The 18,947-nt window shown below is 42.4% G+C and overlaps 1 protein-coding gene across 1 annotated transcript in view; it reads left to right on the forward strand.

The window, feature by feature from the left end:
* MMP28 (matrix metallopeptidase 28) overlaps nucleotides 1-18,664 on the forward strand; it is a 20,885-nt gene extending 2,221 nt beyond the window's left edge. Inside the window, exons 2-6 of the mRNA XM_029284667.1 lie at nucleotides 5,176-5,397; nucleotides 7,095-7,340; nucleotides 10,112-10,264; nucleotides 12,067-12,234; nucleotides 18,252-18,664. Coding sequence (XP_029140500.1) covers nucleotides 5,176-5,397; nucleotides 7,095-7,340; nucleotides 10,112-10,264; nucleotides 12,067-12,234; nucleotides 18,252-18,649 — 1,187 coding nt within the window. The 3' untranslated portion in view covers nucleotides 18,650-18,664. The remainder of the gene's footprint in view (nucleotides 1-5,175; nucleotides 5,398-7,094; nucleotides 7,341-10,111; nucleotides 10,265-12,066; nucleotides 12,235-18,251) is intronic.
* Nucleotides 18,665-18,947: the final 283 nt, after the last annotated feature.

The raw sequence follows: 18,947 nt of genomic DNA on the forward strand, positions 1-18,947 counted from the left end.
TCTCTCAGCATAATCTACCTCACAGGGCTGTTGTTATGGGGAAAATAGGAGGAAGAAGCAACGTTAGGTATGTTCACTGCCTTGAGTTCTTTTAAAAATAATAAAGGTGGGGTGGGATAAACACATTCTAAGCTAAGCTAAAAGAAGAATGTATGTTTTTTTCCCCTGTCTGCGACTGCATGTGGGATCCTTTGGGGTAAGTCTATCCTATTTCTACTGCATCATCTTGTCTCAAGTGAAATATACGCATCTCCCTCAACCTCTCTTCACAGGATTTAGCTTTCAGTCCGTTGATCATCACTGCCTTCTTTTGCTTTTGCTCCAATTTGTGAGAAAGTGAAACCTTTGTAAAATGGGGTAACACGAACTGGATACTGTACTTATTCTGGGGTCTAACCAATGCAGAATAGAATGGAATTAAAGGTAGCCCTTGACTTAGGATCATTCACTTAGCAATCTTTCAAAGTTACAGTGGTGTGGAAAAAAATCCAGTCCTCACACTTCTGACCGGTCCTTGCATTTACAACCGTCACACTATCCCTTTAGTGACATGATCACAGTTTGGGTGCTTGGCAGTTGGCTTACATTTATGACTGGTTGCGGTGATCCTCCATGCAATCACATGACCGCATTTGACAATGGTTTTGCTGAAAACTGGCATTTACTTCAGATTTTCAGCAAAACTGGCCCATAGAAACCATTGTTTCACTTAACAACCAGGGCATTTGCTTAATGACCACTGCAATAAAGGACATCAAATTGGGTTGGCCACATAGGTGATCCCATTTATAACTATTACGACTTATGACCATTATGGTCATCATTTGAGGACTACCTGTAAGCTTCCTTTAGTATGACAGAAGACAGGGCAGTAGGTCTAAGAACAACCAGATTTGGTAGCAAACTACTGAATAATCAATTTAAAAATGATGTAGGAAGCTTTAGAAAGGTTTTACAAACAAATGTTGGCAATTGGAATTGGAGCTTGCTCTAACCAAGTTAAAAAACAGTGGCTGCTTTTTGCCACAAAAAGCAATACCGAAAGAAAACTTTGCCCCTGCGTAAATGATTTTTGCCTTCCTTCGAGGAACACACCTATAATTTGAGTCTGAGAACCCTGAGGCTCATTTTGCAAGGTTTGAGTCATGGTTTTTCCCCCCTTAAAAATCTTAATTGCAGCTCTCATTCGTACCTTTCACTTTGTGGGGAAATAAACAGCTTTGCACCCATCCCAAAGGCAGGTGTGCTTCTTCGGGCCTGTTGAAACTGGGACGTGTATTTCGCTTCTAGAGGTTGAGCATCAGAAGTTAGGCTCTTATAAAATAGTTGATCTTGTTATTAGTTGATGCCCGTTAGGACAGACTTTTGTTATGGTTTTTAAAACTTTTGTACTTGAGCCTCTGGAGATAGAAAGAGTAGCTCTATTCACAAATCATAAACTCATCAGTCCCATTTTAGCCTAACATTTTGTCTAGAAACAGTCAGAGATTCGTTTGTGCTTCAGTGAATTCTGTAGGTCTAGAAAACTGGAATAAAGTAAACCAGGTTTAAATTAACCAAGCCTGAATTCCCACTCAACCTGATTGCCAAAACAATTCATTTCCTGCATTTGCATAATTCAAGCTTGGTTTCAAAACACACTAAGCCACAAACAAGCTATCATGTTTAGCCTTAATCACATTTAATCTGCTCCTGAATACATGTTTCTTCCAAGCCAGGTTCAGAATGTTTTATGTGAACACAGCCTAAAAGTGCCATGGAAAACACAATTGGTGGGTGCCTCAGAGCAAATCTGGCTGTTGGATCTTGGAGAGCATCCAGCTTTGGCAAGTCTACAGTAGGTCCAGAACTGAACAGCAATGGCTGCAGGGCAGCTGTGGATCCTCTGATAGGAAATCCTCTGTGGATCCTCTGATCCTCTGATAGGAAAGAATAATTGTAGCTCAAGGTTGAACTGTGGTGTCCTTGGTGCTCTCTGAGCTTGGCTGTTTTCTTCCAGACATTTCAGCACCAAACTAGACAACACCATAACACTAGAAGGGAATGGGGTTTGCTCTCTTTTTGTACACTAGTGGCTTGCCCTATAAGTATTGGTGGAGTGTTGTTGTTGGCTGCTTGTTTAGTCTGTTGTTTATTGTTAGCTTGTTTGTCTGACTTAGTAGTTCCTTGATTGAGATATTGTTCACTTCTTGATTATTTGTCTAGCGCTAATCTTGCTGTTAACCCCTGCTTACCTTGGTGTTGATTGCTGGTGAGATGTTTGGGTCTTTTTGTTTCCTTTTTGGCTTTTTGACTGTCTCTTTTGAATGTAGTATGTAGATGTTGTTTATCTCTATGTGTCTGTTGATGGCTGATTTGTCTGAGGGCCAGTCTTCCTCTGTGATGATCCTCCACTTGAACGCTTGTCAGAATAGTCCTTTGAGGGTATTCTTTAAGGGAAGTCTTACTGGAGCAAATCAAGTTCTTATAATCAATTATAAGGAAGGAAAGTAGGAGCTTTGAAGTTGTCCCTTTGAAATTGCCCTTTTATGGCATGGCTGGCTCAGGAATTCTGGGAGTTGAAGTCCACAAGTCATAATATTTGGTTTTTAATTGGTTTTATGGGGGATGGCGTTTGTGTGTTTTAATATGCTGTAAGCCGCCCTGAGTCCTATAGGGAGAAGGGCGACATATAAGTTTATGTAAATAAATAAAATAAAAATAAATAAATAAAAGGGCCATAGTTTCCCACCCTGATCTATGGTAAGCATGGGAACACAGGAGGAATCTCTCAAATCATCCCCCCTCAAAATAGCTAGGTTTTAATTGCTTTCCTCAACCAGTTGGGTCAAGAGGAATCTCTCAGGGGAGGGATGCCATTCCAGGGGTGTGTGTACAATGGAGAAAGAATCACTTCTGAGAACCCTGTAGATGACATTTGTTAAGAGAGGGAACCCACAAGAAGTCTGCTTTTTCTCAATTTAATCGGGTGGGAGCATATGGTCCCATAGAGGTAATGGTTGAAGCTTGGTCTGTAGCCCCCATTACTTGAATGCTGACAAGGGATAATAGGGGTTATATTCCCAAACCTCCAGTCAGTGTGAGATTTTGGAAGGGTGTTTTAATAGGCATACGGGCATACTCTAAAACATAGCATTTGTTAAAGATTTGTTACAACCAAGCTGCGTTTTATTACCCTGATCAAAATTTATACTCCAAGCTATTTTGCAGTTCATAGTGTCCTTAATCTTCTCCCTGGGGCTTCGTGGGTTTGGCAGATGTAGGGTTGGATGATCTAGTAGAGTAATTGGAGAGGGGAAGATTGACATCTTGGCCCCCAAATGATGGCCTGTGAGGCTCCCTTGATCACTAGGATGAGCTCACTCTTTTCCCTGTGCCCAAAGCAGGAAGCAGCTCTTTGGGGAATGGAACTGTCTTTTCTCTTAGAAAGGAAATGCTTTCAAGAATCTAATGGCTGAAGTCTGTGGCCTTTCGTTTACCGTGAGAATCACAGCAGGCTGCCGAATGTGGAGCCCTTTTTGACTGATACAGAATGTCAGTCTGAAGTCAACTCCCTCCCTCAGAGCTCTAGAATCCTCTAGATACAAATTCCTGGGACCAAGCAAGCTACTTGTATATTCTCACTTGCTCTAAACTGAGGAAATATTTTTTTTAAGGGCTAGATACACTAGCGCAGTGTTTCTCAACCTTGACAATTTTAAGGCATGTGGACTTCAACTCCCAGAATTCCACAGCCAGCATTGCTGGCTGTGGAATTCTGGGAGTTGAAGTCCACATGCCTTAAAATTGTCAAGGTTGAGAAACACTGCGAGGTATGCCCACATTCCTGTATCCCATTGTGGGAATAATCACAGCTTATTGTAAGAGAATAAAACCCATTTTCACTGCCCCAAAGCCATCCATTAGCCAAAAAGGCAAGAAACAAAGTAGCTAAAGATTACTAAAAGTGCACTGGTCCAAAACAAAGAACTGAAACTGATCAACCTGGCAAAGGAAATTAAAAAGACAAAAACCCCATGCCCATACTTTCCTTCACCCACAAAAGGACTAGCAAGACACCTCATACAGGGCAAAGAAAGAAGCCCACAGTTATAGAAAATAACACATAGAATTGCCATCTGGCCATAAAGCACCGGAAGGCAAGACAAGAAACAATGGATGGAAACTAATCAAGGAGAAAAACAACCTAGAACTAAGGAGAAATTTCCTGACAGTGGGAACAATAAACCAGTGGGATGACTTGCCTTCAAAAGTTGTGGATTCACCATTCCTGGGGGCTTTTAAGAAGAGATTAGACAACCATTTGTCTGAAATGGCATAGGGTTTCCTGCCTGAGCAGAGGGTCAGACTGGAAGACCTCCAAGGTCCCTTCCAACTCTGTTATTCTATTATATTAGCATGACTCAGAATTGGAGGAGGAAGTTACCAAGCCCATCTTAGCCTGACATTTGGATTGTGTCATATGTGGTGAAAATGACAATGTGAGTCCTGCTAAAGAGAAGGAAGGGCAGTAGGAATTTTATGAGGAAATTACAACTGGAGAGACAGACAACATTTGGATGTTGGTGTCCTTGACTATTCAAACGGCACCTATGAACGCCCTACTTAGTTTGAATAAGACCCTAAGCCAGTGGTCTTCAAACTTGGCTGCTTTAAGACTTGTGGACTTCAACTCCCAGAATTCCTCAGCCAGCTGGCTGAGGAATTCTGGGAATTGAAGTCCACAAGTCTTAAAGCGGCCAAGTTTGAAGACCCCTGTCCTAAGCATAATTCATGCCCTTAGCCCTTCGTGACTTTGTCTTCTTTGTAATTGAATTGTGGGCTCTAATTAATAATTTTCATTGTCACTTGAATTTCATTTAGTGGTTTCCTGCAGAAAATCACAGAATCAGTACACACACACACACACACACACACACACACACGTTACTGTTGTGGGAGAATGAATTTCAGTTGTATTTCTTAAATTTCTGCTTTCTTCTAACTCTGTGGCTGTTTGCATATTTCTTTCAAACATTTGCTTGGAAGATGCTGAGAATGTGCTCTTGTTATTGTTGTTGATGTGCCTTTAACAAGGAACAGGGTGCTGAAAACAATAATCTCATGTCTGATTGTTTTTTTCTGATCTTCCCTCCACTAATTTCTCTCCCCCCCCCCCAAATCTCAACTTTGTAGGTGGCAAGTGGTATAAACGACACTTGACTTACCGGCTAATCAACTGGCCTTGGTATCTGCCAGAGCAGCAGGTCCGTCTGGCAGTGAAAGCTGCTTTTGAGCTCTGGAGCAACGTCTCTTCCTTGGTTTTTTGGGAAGTAGCAGAAGAGCCTGCAGATATTCGCCTGACGTTCTTCTACGGGGATCACAATGATGGAGTTGAGAACGCCTTTGATGGTCCAGGTGTTGATTTGTTATGTCTTACCTCATAAGAATCCTTTGGTTATAAGAGCATATTGGTCCAGAGTTCTGATTTCATGCATCTTCTGTCATGGGGTTCCTACTGTTTCTGAAGTCACCCCCAACAAGTCAAGAATTTAAAAAGAAATATGTGACCAAGATATTTGAGCTTGGAGAGAGGCAGAGAGAAGGCTGGTAGTGCAGAAGTTAGCTTTGCCCATCCTGATGTGTTTCATATACAGTATGTAGAAAATACTGTTTTCTAGATAATCTGGTTTTGCTGTACACTTCCAAGACTCTCATTTATAGGGGTGTTTGACCAATATTGCAAATAAAATATATTTGCAGTCAAACTGATTGAAGACTTGAAATTCTGATCCTAAGTTTGAGAAGCTTCATAGCTTATGACAGTGGTGGCGAACCTATGGCACGCGTGCCAGAGGCGGCACTCAGAGCCCTCTCTGTGGGCACACACACCGCCGCTGCCAGCAACTTGCGCAGGTCCATTAGGCCGCCGGCCCCCCATGATCAACATCGAAGAGGCCATGCCCCCCCCAGCCACACTCCCCCCAGTCTGCCCACCCAGTGGGCCACGCCTCCATGCCCCCCCCCCGAGGCCACCACAATGCTGATGCGGCCCTGGCACTTTGTGATAAATAAGTGGGTTTTGGGTTGTGGATTGGGCACTCGGTCTCTAAAAGGTTTGCCATCACTGGCTTATGGGATTCTTCTACATGGGATCTGTGCAACCTTCAAAATGAGCTTTGCTCTGGTGTGCAGAACTCCTCCTTCTTCTCTTCATCTTTATTTGGCAACTAAGCAACTATCAAAAATTATCTTAATTTTTAACATCTGCAGTGCTGAAGTCCTACAGCAGATTTTTTTTTTTAAAGAACCCCCCCCCCTTTCTTCCTGGCCTTCAATCACCCCAGCAGTTCTTTTAAGAGGAAAGGTGGCTTGGTGGCTTTTCAATTTCCTCCCCATAGGAATTATTTAGATCCCCCCCCATACAACTCAAAAAAGCACACAGTATCAAAGTAAGAACTTGGCAGCAAGGATGAAAGCCATTTGTTTTATGTCTCTTTTGCATGGAATGAGGATGAAAGCTTTTTGTTTCTCCACTGCAGCAACTTAGGGCCAGGCAGTGGTCCTCCTACTTTCAGCAGTTGGCATTAATAAAGATGATCATAGAAGAAGCATCAGCAGTATGGAATGCTCTGATGGAGGGAGCTGACTGACTTCCATAGCTAAACATAAATACATGTAGTCCTCGACTTATGACCACAACTGAGCCCAAATTTTCTGTCGCTAAGCAAAACAGTTATTGAGTTTTGCCCCATTTTAAAACCTTTCTTGCCACAGTTGTTAAGTGAATTATTGCAGCTGTTAAGTTAGTGACGTGTGGTTGTTAAGTGAATCTGGCTCCCCCCTTGACTTGCTTGTCACAAGGTCACAAAAGGGGTTCACATGACCCTGGGACACCGCAACCATCATAGATATGAGCTAGTTGCCAAGCATCCAAATTTTGATCACATGACCATAGGGATGCTACAGTGGTTGTAAGTGTGAAAAAGGGTCATCAGTCACTTTTTTTAGTGCCACTGTAACTTTGAACGGTCCTTAAACGAATGGTTGTAAGTCAAGGATTACCCATATGTTCAATCTAATCTGGGATCTGATTTCTCCTTCTCTTTCCTTAGGGGGCGCTCTGGCACATGCCTTCTTCCCACGCCGTGGCGAGGCCCATTTTGACAATGCCGAGAGATGGTCCCTGGACAGTGGGAAAGGCCGTAACCTCTTTGTGGTGATGGCCCATGAAATTGGTCATACGCTGGGCCTGGAGCACTCCCCCGTATCCAATGCTCTTATGTCCCCTTACTACAAGAAGCTGGGCAAGGGTTTTGTCCTGAACTGGGATGATGTTCTTGCCATTCAGAATTTATACGGTAAATAGAACTTAATTTCTCAAGAGTAAAACTTTCTCAAGATAAAGTTGGTATGACCATATCTTCAAATAGGTCTCTCTTCTCTGTGACAGCGCCTCACAGAAGAGACTGGACAGCCATTTGTCTGAAATGGTATAGGGTTTCCTGCCTGAGCAGGGGGTTGGACTAGATGACCTCCAAGGTCCCTTCAAACTTTATTACTATTATTATTATTATTACTGGGAGGCTAAAACATACGAAGAACGGGTGCTAGAATTGGGTCTGTCTAGTTTAATGAAGAGAAGGACGAGGGGGGACATGATAGCAGTGTTCCAATATCTCAGGGGTGGCCCCAAAGAAGAAGGAGTCAAGCTATTCTCCAAAGTGCCTAAAGGCAGGACAAGAAGCAATGGATGGAAACTAACCAAAGAGAGAAGCAACCTAGAACTAAGGAGAAACTTCCTGACAGTTAGAACAATTAACCAGTGGAACAACCTGCCTCCAGAAGCAGTGAATGCTCCAACACTGCAAGTTTTTAAGAAGAGACTGGACAGCCATTTGTCCGAAATGGTATAGGGTTTCCTGCCTGAGCAGGGGGTTGGACTAGATGACCTCCAAGATCCCTTCCAACTTATTACTACTACTACTACTACTACTACTATTATTATTATTATTATTATTATTATTATTATTATTATTATTATTATTATTATTATTATTATTTATTGGAAAACTCACCTAGCAGTTTGAATGCATGCAAATGCGAGTAGATTAATAGGTACCACTTTGGTGGGAAGGTAACAGTGTTCCATGCGCCTTTGGAGTATAGTCATGCTGGCCACATCACCAGAGAAAATGTCTTTGGACAATGCTGGCTCCCTTGGCCAAGAAACAGAGAGTCAGACATGACTAGACAGGGAAACCTTTATCTTTACCTTTGCTATTATGTCATCCCTAGTCCTTCTCATAGTTAGACAAGACATACCCAGTTCCTGCAACCGTTCATCGTTATGTTTTAGCCTCCAGTCCCCTAATCACCCTTGTTGTCTACTCTGCATGCTTTCGCAACTTTGGAACCGGTTGGAGTGAATGAGACTCTAAAAAGAGTGCAGAGTGGTCATGTGGCCAGCCTGGCTGTATGCCAGGCACATGGAACACTGTTACCTTCCCACTGAAGTGGTACCTATTAATCTACTTGCATTTGCGTGCTTTCAAATGGCTAGGTGGGTCTTCCAATATTTATGGGGCTGTTGCAGAGAAGACAGGGTCCACCTATTCTCCAAAACACCTGAGGGCAGGACAAGAAGTTACAAATGGAAGTTTATCAATCCAACCTAAAATTAAGGAGAAATTTCCTTTCAGTGAGAACAATTAATCAATGGAATGGGTTTGCCTACAGAAGATATGAGTGGTGGTTTTAAAGAAGAAACTGGACAGCCATTTGTCCTGAATAGTATAGAGTCTTCTACTCAAGCAGGTGAATGGACTAGAAGACCTCCAAGGTCCCTTCCAACTATTATTCTGTAATTTTGGAGTAGAGGAATTGCTTAGCCCTTTCAGAATGACTGCTGCTCCAGTTGAAACTGCTGTTGCAACTTCACTTTCTGCTTTACAGATGTTGCTTTGCCATCTTTCCACCCAACTACCCAATATTCAGGGATGTGTGACTCTTATATAAGGCTGTGCTGCCTGGTCATTATGTTTATGACACTGGGAAGCTAGGAAATTTTAGGAATCAACTTTTTTAATTGCATCATGCCGTTCTTCGGAGAATGTCATAGAATGGATCCCGGTTGATAAAAGGCATCCGTGAAAGAGACCCAAAGCAAGATGGATTGAGAACATCAGCAAGTATTGCAGGCCCAGTTGGCAAAAGAAAGCTCAGGACTTTAGTGGTTAGAAATATACAGAAGAGGCCTTCATCCTGCAGTGGATAGACAATGGCTAAAAATGAATGATGAATGAATGAATTCCTCAAGAGAACCACGGGGAGCTTATAATTTGTCCTTTTCCACCTCTGCTTCCTTTTATTTATGCAGTGAGAAAATGACTGGCCCAAAATTATGCCACTACCCTGCCTGCAGCTCTTGCCCCGTTTCCAGAGATCATTCTCACATACTATTACGGCCACTGACTGATCTTACAGTAGAGTTTTTGTCCTGCAACGATTCTAATAACCACCAGATGGCAGAAAAAAGAGAGCCTTTTTCTTACTTCACAGTTTGGGAGCTCCGCATTGCTGTGACGGAAGGATCTGCCTGCTTATCCCTCTAAGCCAGTGTTTCTCAACCTTGACAATTTTAAGGCATGTGGACTTCAACTCCCAGAATTCCACAGCCAGCAATGCTGGCTGTGGAATTCTGGGAGTTGAAGTCCACATGCCTTAAAATTGTCAAGGTTGAGAAACACTGCGTCTAAGCCTAAAAGGAATGGTAATGTCAAGACCTGCTTTGGTGGCAAAACAGCTACTAGGGATTTTTCAAAGTTTAAATTTGTTTTGGAAAATTTACCTGTGAGGGCTAGAGAACAAACCTAAGTTAGAAAAAGGCAACAGATGTCAATGTAGTTTATTTAAGATGTCCAAATAAAGCTACTTCCATAATATGTTCAAACTGCTGAATTAGAGTGGTTTTTTTTATGAGAAGCAAGGATTCAAGCACTGAGCTAAATTCTTCAAATATATAGGCTCTGTGTAACTATATAAAGATGCTGACTGAACTCTCCTCAAGTAAACACCAACAATACATACAGGTCTTGGTTTGCTTCTGACTGTTGTCTTTTCTTCTCAACAGGAAAACCCTCCCGAGGCCCGATAGTCCAACTTCCAGGAAAATCATTTGCTCGTTTCCAGGATGGGAAGCATTACCTTGAAAATAGGGAACAGAATCAAGAGGCAAATTTCAGGTTCCATTACTGCTTGTCATTTTTTGATGCCTTAACTGTAGGTAAGAATGAACGGACTTGGGTATTGTAGCACCGTTTCTCTAGAAAGATCTATCAGGCATTTTTAAAAGGAATTTTTTAAAAAGAAGTTTGCTATTTAGGTTGACCATTTCTGCTTTAGGAGGTATCAGGAAGTCTTGTATAAAATAATCCTCGACTTACAACTGTAACATCGCCTGCCAATTACAGTCATAAGTCATGACGACTGTAATCATCATTGACTGACCCAATTTTATTGTAGCGATAGTTAAACAAATGTCACGGTCATTGTTCGCTATGGGCGGAAGTATAGGCTAGTTTTTGGTGACAACATAATCAGTTGTAATGAATAGAATAGAATAGAATAGAATAGAATAGAATAGAATAGAATAGAATAGAATAACAGAGTTGGAAGGTACTTTGTAGGTCATTTAGTCCAATCCTCTGCCCAAGCAGGAGACCCTACACCATTTCTGACAGATGGCAGTCCAGTCTCTTCTTGAAACTTCCAGTGATGAAGCTCCCACAACTTGTGTCCAAAATACAGTCATGTGACCCCAGAGAGAGACTCAGCAGCTGGAACTTCAGAACCTGAGTGTAAATATTTTTTGGAGGGGTCTGTTATAATGTCAATTAGTTGCTATGTGACCGGTCATAAGTCAAGGGCTACCTGTGCACAGTCACATATGCCTACTGTAATTAGCTCTACAAAGCCCTGTCCTTGAAGGCTTTTTTGATGTTTCAGCTGGTACAGCTTGCACTTGCTGAAATAGTTATGGCAACATTGAAATTTGTCCATGTAACATCAGTGTTTCAGGTGCTGTATTAGTTACCAATCAGCTTCCAGATACAATTCAAGTTGTAAGTTATCTACAGCTCTGTATGGCTTGGGACCTATGGCTTTGCCTTTTCCAGACTGAATCTGATCATGAATTCCAATCAGAAAGCTTACGAAGGCTTCCTTCTTTGAGAAATGCCACTTATAGGGACTCTGGGGAGATAGGGGCTTTTCAGTGATTATCCCCAATGTATGGAATCACTTATCCCTAGTTATCTGACCCTCTTCCACCTTTCTGGTTTTCTAAAGGACTTTATAGAGATTTGAGTCCTTAGGAAAAAAATGGAGATATGGAGGCTTAGCCAGCCCCTGTGAGTGATTCTGTCACAGCAAGTTGCTAGAAGCATTTTACATGATTAGATGCATTTAGCATTTTTGGTATTTTATAAGCCTCTCAGGATCCAAAGGAATGGAGAACATAGAAGCACAGTAAAAAAGATAAGTGATTTTTACACTTCTCTTGAGTGGTTTTATAGTTTTTCCAGATGAAAAGGCTGCAATACTCTTAATACTGTATTATTGAACGCTAACATGGTTATTATAAAACAATGGTTATTTAACTTTTGATGGATTTTATTTATTCAAACATTTGTTTTTATCTTTTTTCTCTCAGAAGCTCACAATTGCTCTTCACCTTTCATTTTTTTATCTTCACAATACCAGGGGGGAGATTAAATTGAAAACTTCATATTATCTAGTCAGCTGGGTGGGAAAATAAACCTGAATTTCTTCAGCTATGCTTCAGTGTTGATTAGGTTTTGCTATAATCTTGGTTTCATTATAATTATAATTTTGTTGTGTCTTTATTATTATGTTATTGTTACCTTGAAAGCTATTCTGGGGAGATATGGCAAGTTGTACATTTAAATGAAAAATAATAAAATATGGCAGAATTCCAATCAATGCACATTTGTATGGATCAACATATCAGTAATTATTATGTCTTTGATTGAAATATTCAAGGCATTTACATTTTATTTTATATAGATATGGAAGATAATCTGTACATCTTTAAAGGCAAGTATTACTGGATTGTATCCAAAGGAGAGTCTGCTGCTGGTCCATACCTTCTCCAGGCCAAATGGCCAGATCTCCCTTCTGCCATTGATGCTGCAGCCTTCTCAGAGAAAGACAGGAAATTCTACTTTTTTAAAGGTAGTTCATTTGATTGCACATATCAAACCAGATCTTATTTCAGCTGCATAATTGCCCAGAGGCTATAGATAAAATATAATCTTTCAACCTCCACCTTTCCATTTACAATTTGGCTGTAAAAACAATAGCACGGCTTTTCAAATTGTTCTCAGAATTGCTGAGATACAGTGCTTGGAATATTTCAAAAACCATTCTCTACAAATGGAAGTGCTGATTTTTTTAATGACATTGGAGAATCCAAAGGGGCAGTCTGGGTGAGCAATGTGGCATTGCAATCCCCACAGATCAGGATTCAACAAGGCAATCCTTGCAATTGATCCAAATTAAAGTTGTTTTAAACTGTGAGTTGGTTTTAATTTAAACTGATTCCAAAGGGAGATTTAGTACAATACGGTATCTGAGCTATGCCTTGGTAAAGGTGGAAGATGCTGATGATGTTTTAAAAATGGTAGGCATGAGATCAATGAAGATAACATACAGATGGTCCAACTTACGACCACAATGGGACTTCAGTTTCAGTTGCTAGGCAATGCAGTCATTAAGCAAGGTACCACATGACCAAATCTGATTTTTATGGCCATTTTTACTGTGGTTGTTAAGCAAATTACCACAGTTGTTAAGCAAATCACATGGTTATTGTTCTGTCGAACAGTTACTAAGTGAATTATGTGGTTGTTAAGTGAATCCAGCTTCCCCCATTGGCTTTGCTTGTCGGAAGCTGGCTGGGAGTGTCGCAAATCATGATCACATGACTGCGGTATGCCCTAACTGTTGTAAATGTGAATTAGTTGACTAACACTCATTTGCAACCAGTTCACATGACCACATGACCACCAATGTGGTGCAATAGTCATAGCTTTGAGGGTGGGTAAGTTATTTTTCCCAAGGCCATTATAAGTTTGAACTGTCATTAAACAAACAACGGTAAATTGATGACTACCTATATATGACCTTTAACACAAAGCAGAGCTGGCAAATTGATATCATTAATGAGGAAAAGACTTTCACCCTTCGTCATAGTGGCTACATCTAGTGCAGGGGTGTCAAACTGCCAGCCCACAGGCCAGATGCGTCATGCCGAAACCGCGCCCACCCCATTGCTGGCAATGGAAAAAAAGTTGCGATACGTCGCAAGACGCCATGTGACATTGAGAGTTTGACACCCCTGATCTAGTGGATAGGTACATATTCTTCCTCTCTGCTATAGGGGTTGCCCCATCTTTTGGGCATTGCTTTGCTGCAGGGTTTAGTGACCGTAGTCTTGACAGCAGATTTCCTGATGTTTCTCTGGCAACTGTGTCTGGCATTTTCAGAGCCAAAGTGGATTACTCTGCAGACTACAAGTGACTGAGCAGAGACTGACCAGGCTCCTGTCTTTGTAGCCAGGTGACCTGACCTCTGATTGGCTTTAAGTAGGGGCCCAACAGAGCCTAACAGATACAGTAGTACCTTGGTACTCAACTGCTTTGAACCTCATCAAATTTGGCACTCAATGCATTTTGGCGAGAAAATGTTGTCCTGGTAGTTGTGGTTTGGTATTCAAAAGCGCAAGCTGGAACTTGTTGATGTCAGTTGCATCATGACTTGCTACTCTTTCCAGCTGAAACAAAGAGTGACACATTAGTCATGTGATAGCTCGTGCACATCCGCTTGCAGTCTTAGCATCTGTGGTCATTTTGTGTATTTTTGTGCTTTTTATTTCTCGTCAGTACAGGTAAAGTGAAGTTTTTATTTTATTTAATCTAAGTATTTATTAATTTTTAGGTTTATTACTCATGTAAAGTAATGATATACAACCCAATCTTTTTACATATTGCCTTAAAAATGGGCATTGTCTTTGGTTTGGGAATGCATTAAATTTATTTACATTATTTGGTACTCATTGTTTTTGGTAGTCATCGTGCCTCCCGGAACCAATTAACAATGAGTACCGAGGTACTATTGTACTGATCATGAAAGCATACACCAGTATGTTGCCCCATCTTATAGGAAAGTTTTCACAAAAGCCATCTAATTGGCTGACAGACTTGCTGTTTCCTGTCTCAGTCTTCTTAACACACAATGCTACATTAATGTAAGTAGGAAGCCTTGTTGGTTTGCCCTTTGCCTTGTATGATTAAAGGCCTGGAGACTAAAACATGAAGAATCATTGCAGGATTTGGGTTTGGCCAGTCTAGAGAAAAGAAGGACTAGGGGGGACATGATAGCAGTGTTCCAGTATTTGAAAGGCTGCCACAAGGAGGAGGGGGTCAGTTTATTTTCCAAAGCACCAGAAGGCAAGACAAGAAACAATAGATGGAAACAAATCAAGGAGAGAAGCAACCTGGAATTAAGAAGAAACTTCCTAACAGTGAGGACAATAAACCAGTGGAACAGCTTGCCTTCAGAAGTTGTGGGTGCTTCATCACTGGAGGATTTAAGAAGAGGCTGGGCAACCACTTGTCTGAAATGATATAGGATCTCCTGCTTGAGCAGGGGGCAGTTCCCTTCCAGCTCTATTCTGATTGATTGACCTGCATTTAGTTTTTCAATGGGCAGCAACTTTTTTATAGGCCTTTCTCCCTGTGACCTGTTTTCATTCTCCAGTTAGAAAAAAATTCACCAAGTAAGCATTGCTGCCATCTCCTGGTTCTCTGTGAAAAACATGCTTGCCTATTCTACTTTAATTCTGTCTCCGATTTAAAATAGTTCTGAGCTTAGCAGCGATGACCCATTTTTCAGGGTTGAAATGCTGCCAGGAATAATTATATTATTTGAACAGTATTTCATTGTTGCACGCAGAGAAAATTGCCGTATTACTATCAAGATTTCCCCATATGTAGAATATGGGCCCTGCCGTAGCTATCACTCAATTATGAATAACACCCCTGCAGCCCATTTCAGTAAAGGTAACAATTCCCTTGCATTTAAAAAAAAAAGTTGGAAGAGATATCATGAACTTATGATGAGTCCAGCCAGGTTTCTCTCGCTCAGACCAGCTTTCTGTGTAATATCTTGGCTAGCCAGGAGCATTTAAGAAGGTGAGAACGCTCTTGTTACAGGTAGATCTCAACTAATGACCAGTCACTTAGTGACAATTCAAACTTGTGGTGGATCTCCCCAGAGGTACTTATGACCCAGTTTCTAAGTTCTGACAGGGACCTCCCCTTATGGTCATTTAATCACATTTTGGGTGCTTGGCAACTGGCCCATATTTTTCAGCCATTTGCAATGACCCATTTTCATGTGACTGTTTTTTGCCTTTTTTTTTTTTTTTCCCCCCAAAAACCAACTTTTACTTCTGATTTCCTGCAAAAAATGCCCATTGGCTAAAACAGGTTTGTTTAATGATCATGGCATTTGCTTAAAGACTGCTACAAGAAAGGTAATAAAGCCTGTCGCAATCACATCGTGGCCCCCTTGATGACTGTCATAACTTATGGAATTACAATCATAATTCCAGGCTCAAGTGCAGGTGTAAGCTGGGGATTGCCTTTACTGGCTTATGCTATCTCTGGCTCAGAAGTCAGTGTACATCTATCAGCTCAGGCAGTTTCTTTATAACTAGCAATTAGAGCAACAGCAATAGCACTTAGACCAGTGGTTCTCAACCTGTGGGTCGGGACCCCATTTGGGGTCGAACGACCATTTCACGGGGGTCGCCAAGCAAGGCTGTCCGCCATTTTTTTTGTCCGCCATTTTTCCCCCCTTTTCCGGCGGGTCCCTTGGGCTGGGCCAGCTGGTGGTCGGCCTGCTCCGTCTCTGCCACTTGCCAGCTATGCCTCGGCCGGCGCAGGGGGCGGAACCACGCATGCGCGGCGCTCCCGGGCAGGGAAAGTCCTCGACTTACGACCGGTTGGGTAGTCCTCGACTTACGACCGGTTTAGTCCTTGACTTATGACCGGTTTAGTCCTCGACTTACGACCGGTTGGGGTCGCGGCATTAAAAAGGTTGAGAACCACTGACTTAGACTTATATACTGCTTCACAGTGCTTTATAGCCTTCTCTAAGCAGTTACACAGAGGATCCAACAATCTGGGCCCTCATTTTACCAATCTCAGAAGGATGGAAGGTTGAGCCAACTTTGAGCCGGTCAGAATCAAACTCCATACTGTGGGCAGAGTTTGCTTGCAATACTGCACTTAACCACTGCACCACTAGGGCTCCTTGCAATTATGCAAACAATAATGAAAATTCTCTATCAGATTACGTAGTAAAATACTTAGGAATCTCAGCCTGTAAACAAAGTACCAGCCCTTATTGCATAGTAAATGAAAGTGGGCCAGCCTTGTTTGCTGTAATTGCAGAAACCAGAGGGATGGAATTGAATTAGAGTTTCTGGTGCTGGGCTGCAGACCAGCAAAAACAGTAGCTATAGAACAGACATGTCAAACACAAGGCCCGGGGCCGGATGTGGCCCGCAAAGTGGTTTCATGTAGCCCACGAAGCCATCCTGGAAACAGTGAGGGAACGGCCGCCGCTGCCTTGGCCCTGGCCCAGGCCAGCCGGGAGCCAATGTACAATTTTGTGGTGGCCATCTTGGCACTTGCCCCAGTGGACCATGCCTTGGCACTTGCCCCGGTCCCACACCCTTCTGCCAGAGACCCTCAGATCTGTCCCACTCCTGCCCAGGCCCCCACAGGCCCCCTTGACGCGAATGATGTAGACCTGGCCACGCCCACCCAGTAGGCCACACCCACTCCATCCACGCCCACCCAGTAGGCTGCACCCACTCTGGCCACACCCACCCGCCCCCCTAAGGGCAACCGCAATGCTGATGCGGCCCTCAGTGAAATTGAGTTTGACACTCCTGCTATAGAATGCCATTCAAGTATTAGCTCTTCAGAGAAGGAGGAAGCAAGGGGCAGGCAGGGGGCCTTTGTTCCCGCAGCAGGTTTAGAAAGCAGTGGCCCTGGCTTGGGCTTGCTCTCTCCCACCTTAGGCCTTGAGTGACATCCAGGCAGAAGCTACTGTAAAAAAGCATTTGTTGTTGACATCATGAATCCTGTTTTACAGTTCGGGGTATTCTGAGTTTTCTGTGGAAGCATCAAAGGAATTGGGGATCTATCTGGATACTCAGTGAGCTATGCAGCTGCTGCTCTGGCTAGCATGTATCCCACAACAAATCTAACATACTAGGCACACTGTATAAAGTCTCTTGTTTAATGTGCTGTGTTCTTTGGGGTTTGTATTTGCTCTTGAGTTTTTTTGAGTCCCACCAGAGTCTCTTTGTGGAATTGAACACCCATATAGAGGGAGGGAGGGAGGGAGGGAGGGAGGGAGGGAGGGAGGAAGGAAGGAAGGAAGGAAGGAAGGAAGGAAGGCGATATTTATACAACATTCTTAAGCTGGTTAGTTACAGATCAAATGACTTCATTCACATAACATGCTAAGCACAACTGGTTATTTATGGGTGACTTACCAAAAAATACATAAAAATCATACTAACAAGACCAAAGTCAAACAGAATACAATTAAGAATATTCATCATACTATAACTCAATACAACAGGCATATTGTCCTGGCCCAATGCTGATGAAAAAGAGAGGGGTTTGTGGACTTCTGAAAAACAAATAGGATCAGGGCCATCTGGATGTTGAGGCTGTTCCAAAAGTCAGGTCTTGTGACAAGGAAATCATGTCTTCTGAATTCTATAGGATGACATTGTTTCAGAGAAGGCATCTGGTGCATGCCAAGCCTGCACGATCATACAGATATGAATGTACGTTTTCTTAAGTAACTGTGGTTCTCAACTACAGGTATGGCTTTATGATTTAGGAGCCGTGTTGGTGCAATGGTTACAATGCAGTAATGCAGGCTAACTCTGCCCACTGCCAGGAGTTTGATCCTGACCAGCTGAAGATTAACTCAGATTTCTATTCCTTCTGAGGTTGGTAAAATGGAGACCCAGATTATTGGGGGAAACTGCTCAGAGAGTGCTGTAAAGCATTATGGAGCAGTATATAAGTTTTATTGCTATTTAATAATTGACAGGCTTTGTTTCCTTACAACTTTCTTTCCTCTGTTACTTTCCACAGGTGGCCGATGCTGGCGCTACAAAGGATCTTTCCTAGAAGTTGGTTTTCCCCAAAAGTGCAGCCTTACTGGTGATCTCCCACGTCACCCTGACACTGCCCTGTTCTTCCAGCCACTCCGTCAGCTGGTGCTTTTTAAAGGACCTAAGTATTATGTAGTCAATGAGGAGACCCTCCAAGTGGAACCTTATTATCCCCGAAGCTTGAAAGACTGGGGAGGGGTTCCAACTTTGGCAAATGGAGCTCTCACACATCGGGATGGCTTTGTATACTTCTTTCGAAATGACCAGTTCTGGAAATTCAACCCAGAGAAGCTAGAAATCGTAGAAACTGGAAAATGGGCTGTTCAGCTGAGGTGGCTAGGCTGTCAGGATGTCAGTCTAAATCAAGCTGGGGCCTGATCTTTCTGTTTATCTCTGGATTTGTCACTCGTTTTGCCAGCAAAATCTCCAGAAGGCTAGAACTTCTTAAACTATTTACTCTGCGTTCAGCAGCATTCCAAGTTTGCTTTTAATCTGGTCCCAAAGAGATTACAAAAAACCAAAAGCAGTACACAAGGCCTGAGCCAAAATTGTATTTTCTGGAAGAAAAAAAATGCAAACTCTCCGGAAGCAAAAGAGTTTGATGTGAGGAACCATCAATCAAGATTTGCACCATCAATGTTAATTTATTGTGAAGTGGGTGAGACACGCCGGTCCT

Source organism: Protobothrops mucrosquamatus, unplaced genomic scaffold (genome assembly GCF_001527695.2).
Source record: "Protobothrops mucrosquamatus isolate PMUCROS unplaced genomic scaffold, P.Mucros_1.0 scaffold807, whole genome shotgun sequence".
Classification (NCBI taxonomy): Eukaryota; Metazoa; Chordata; class Lepidosauria; order Squamata; family Viperidae; genus Protobothrops; species Protobothrops mucrosquamatus.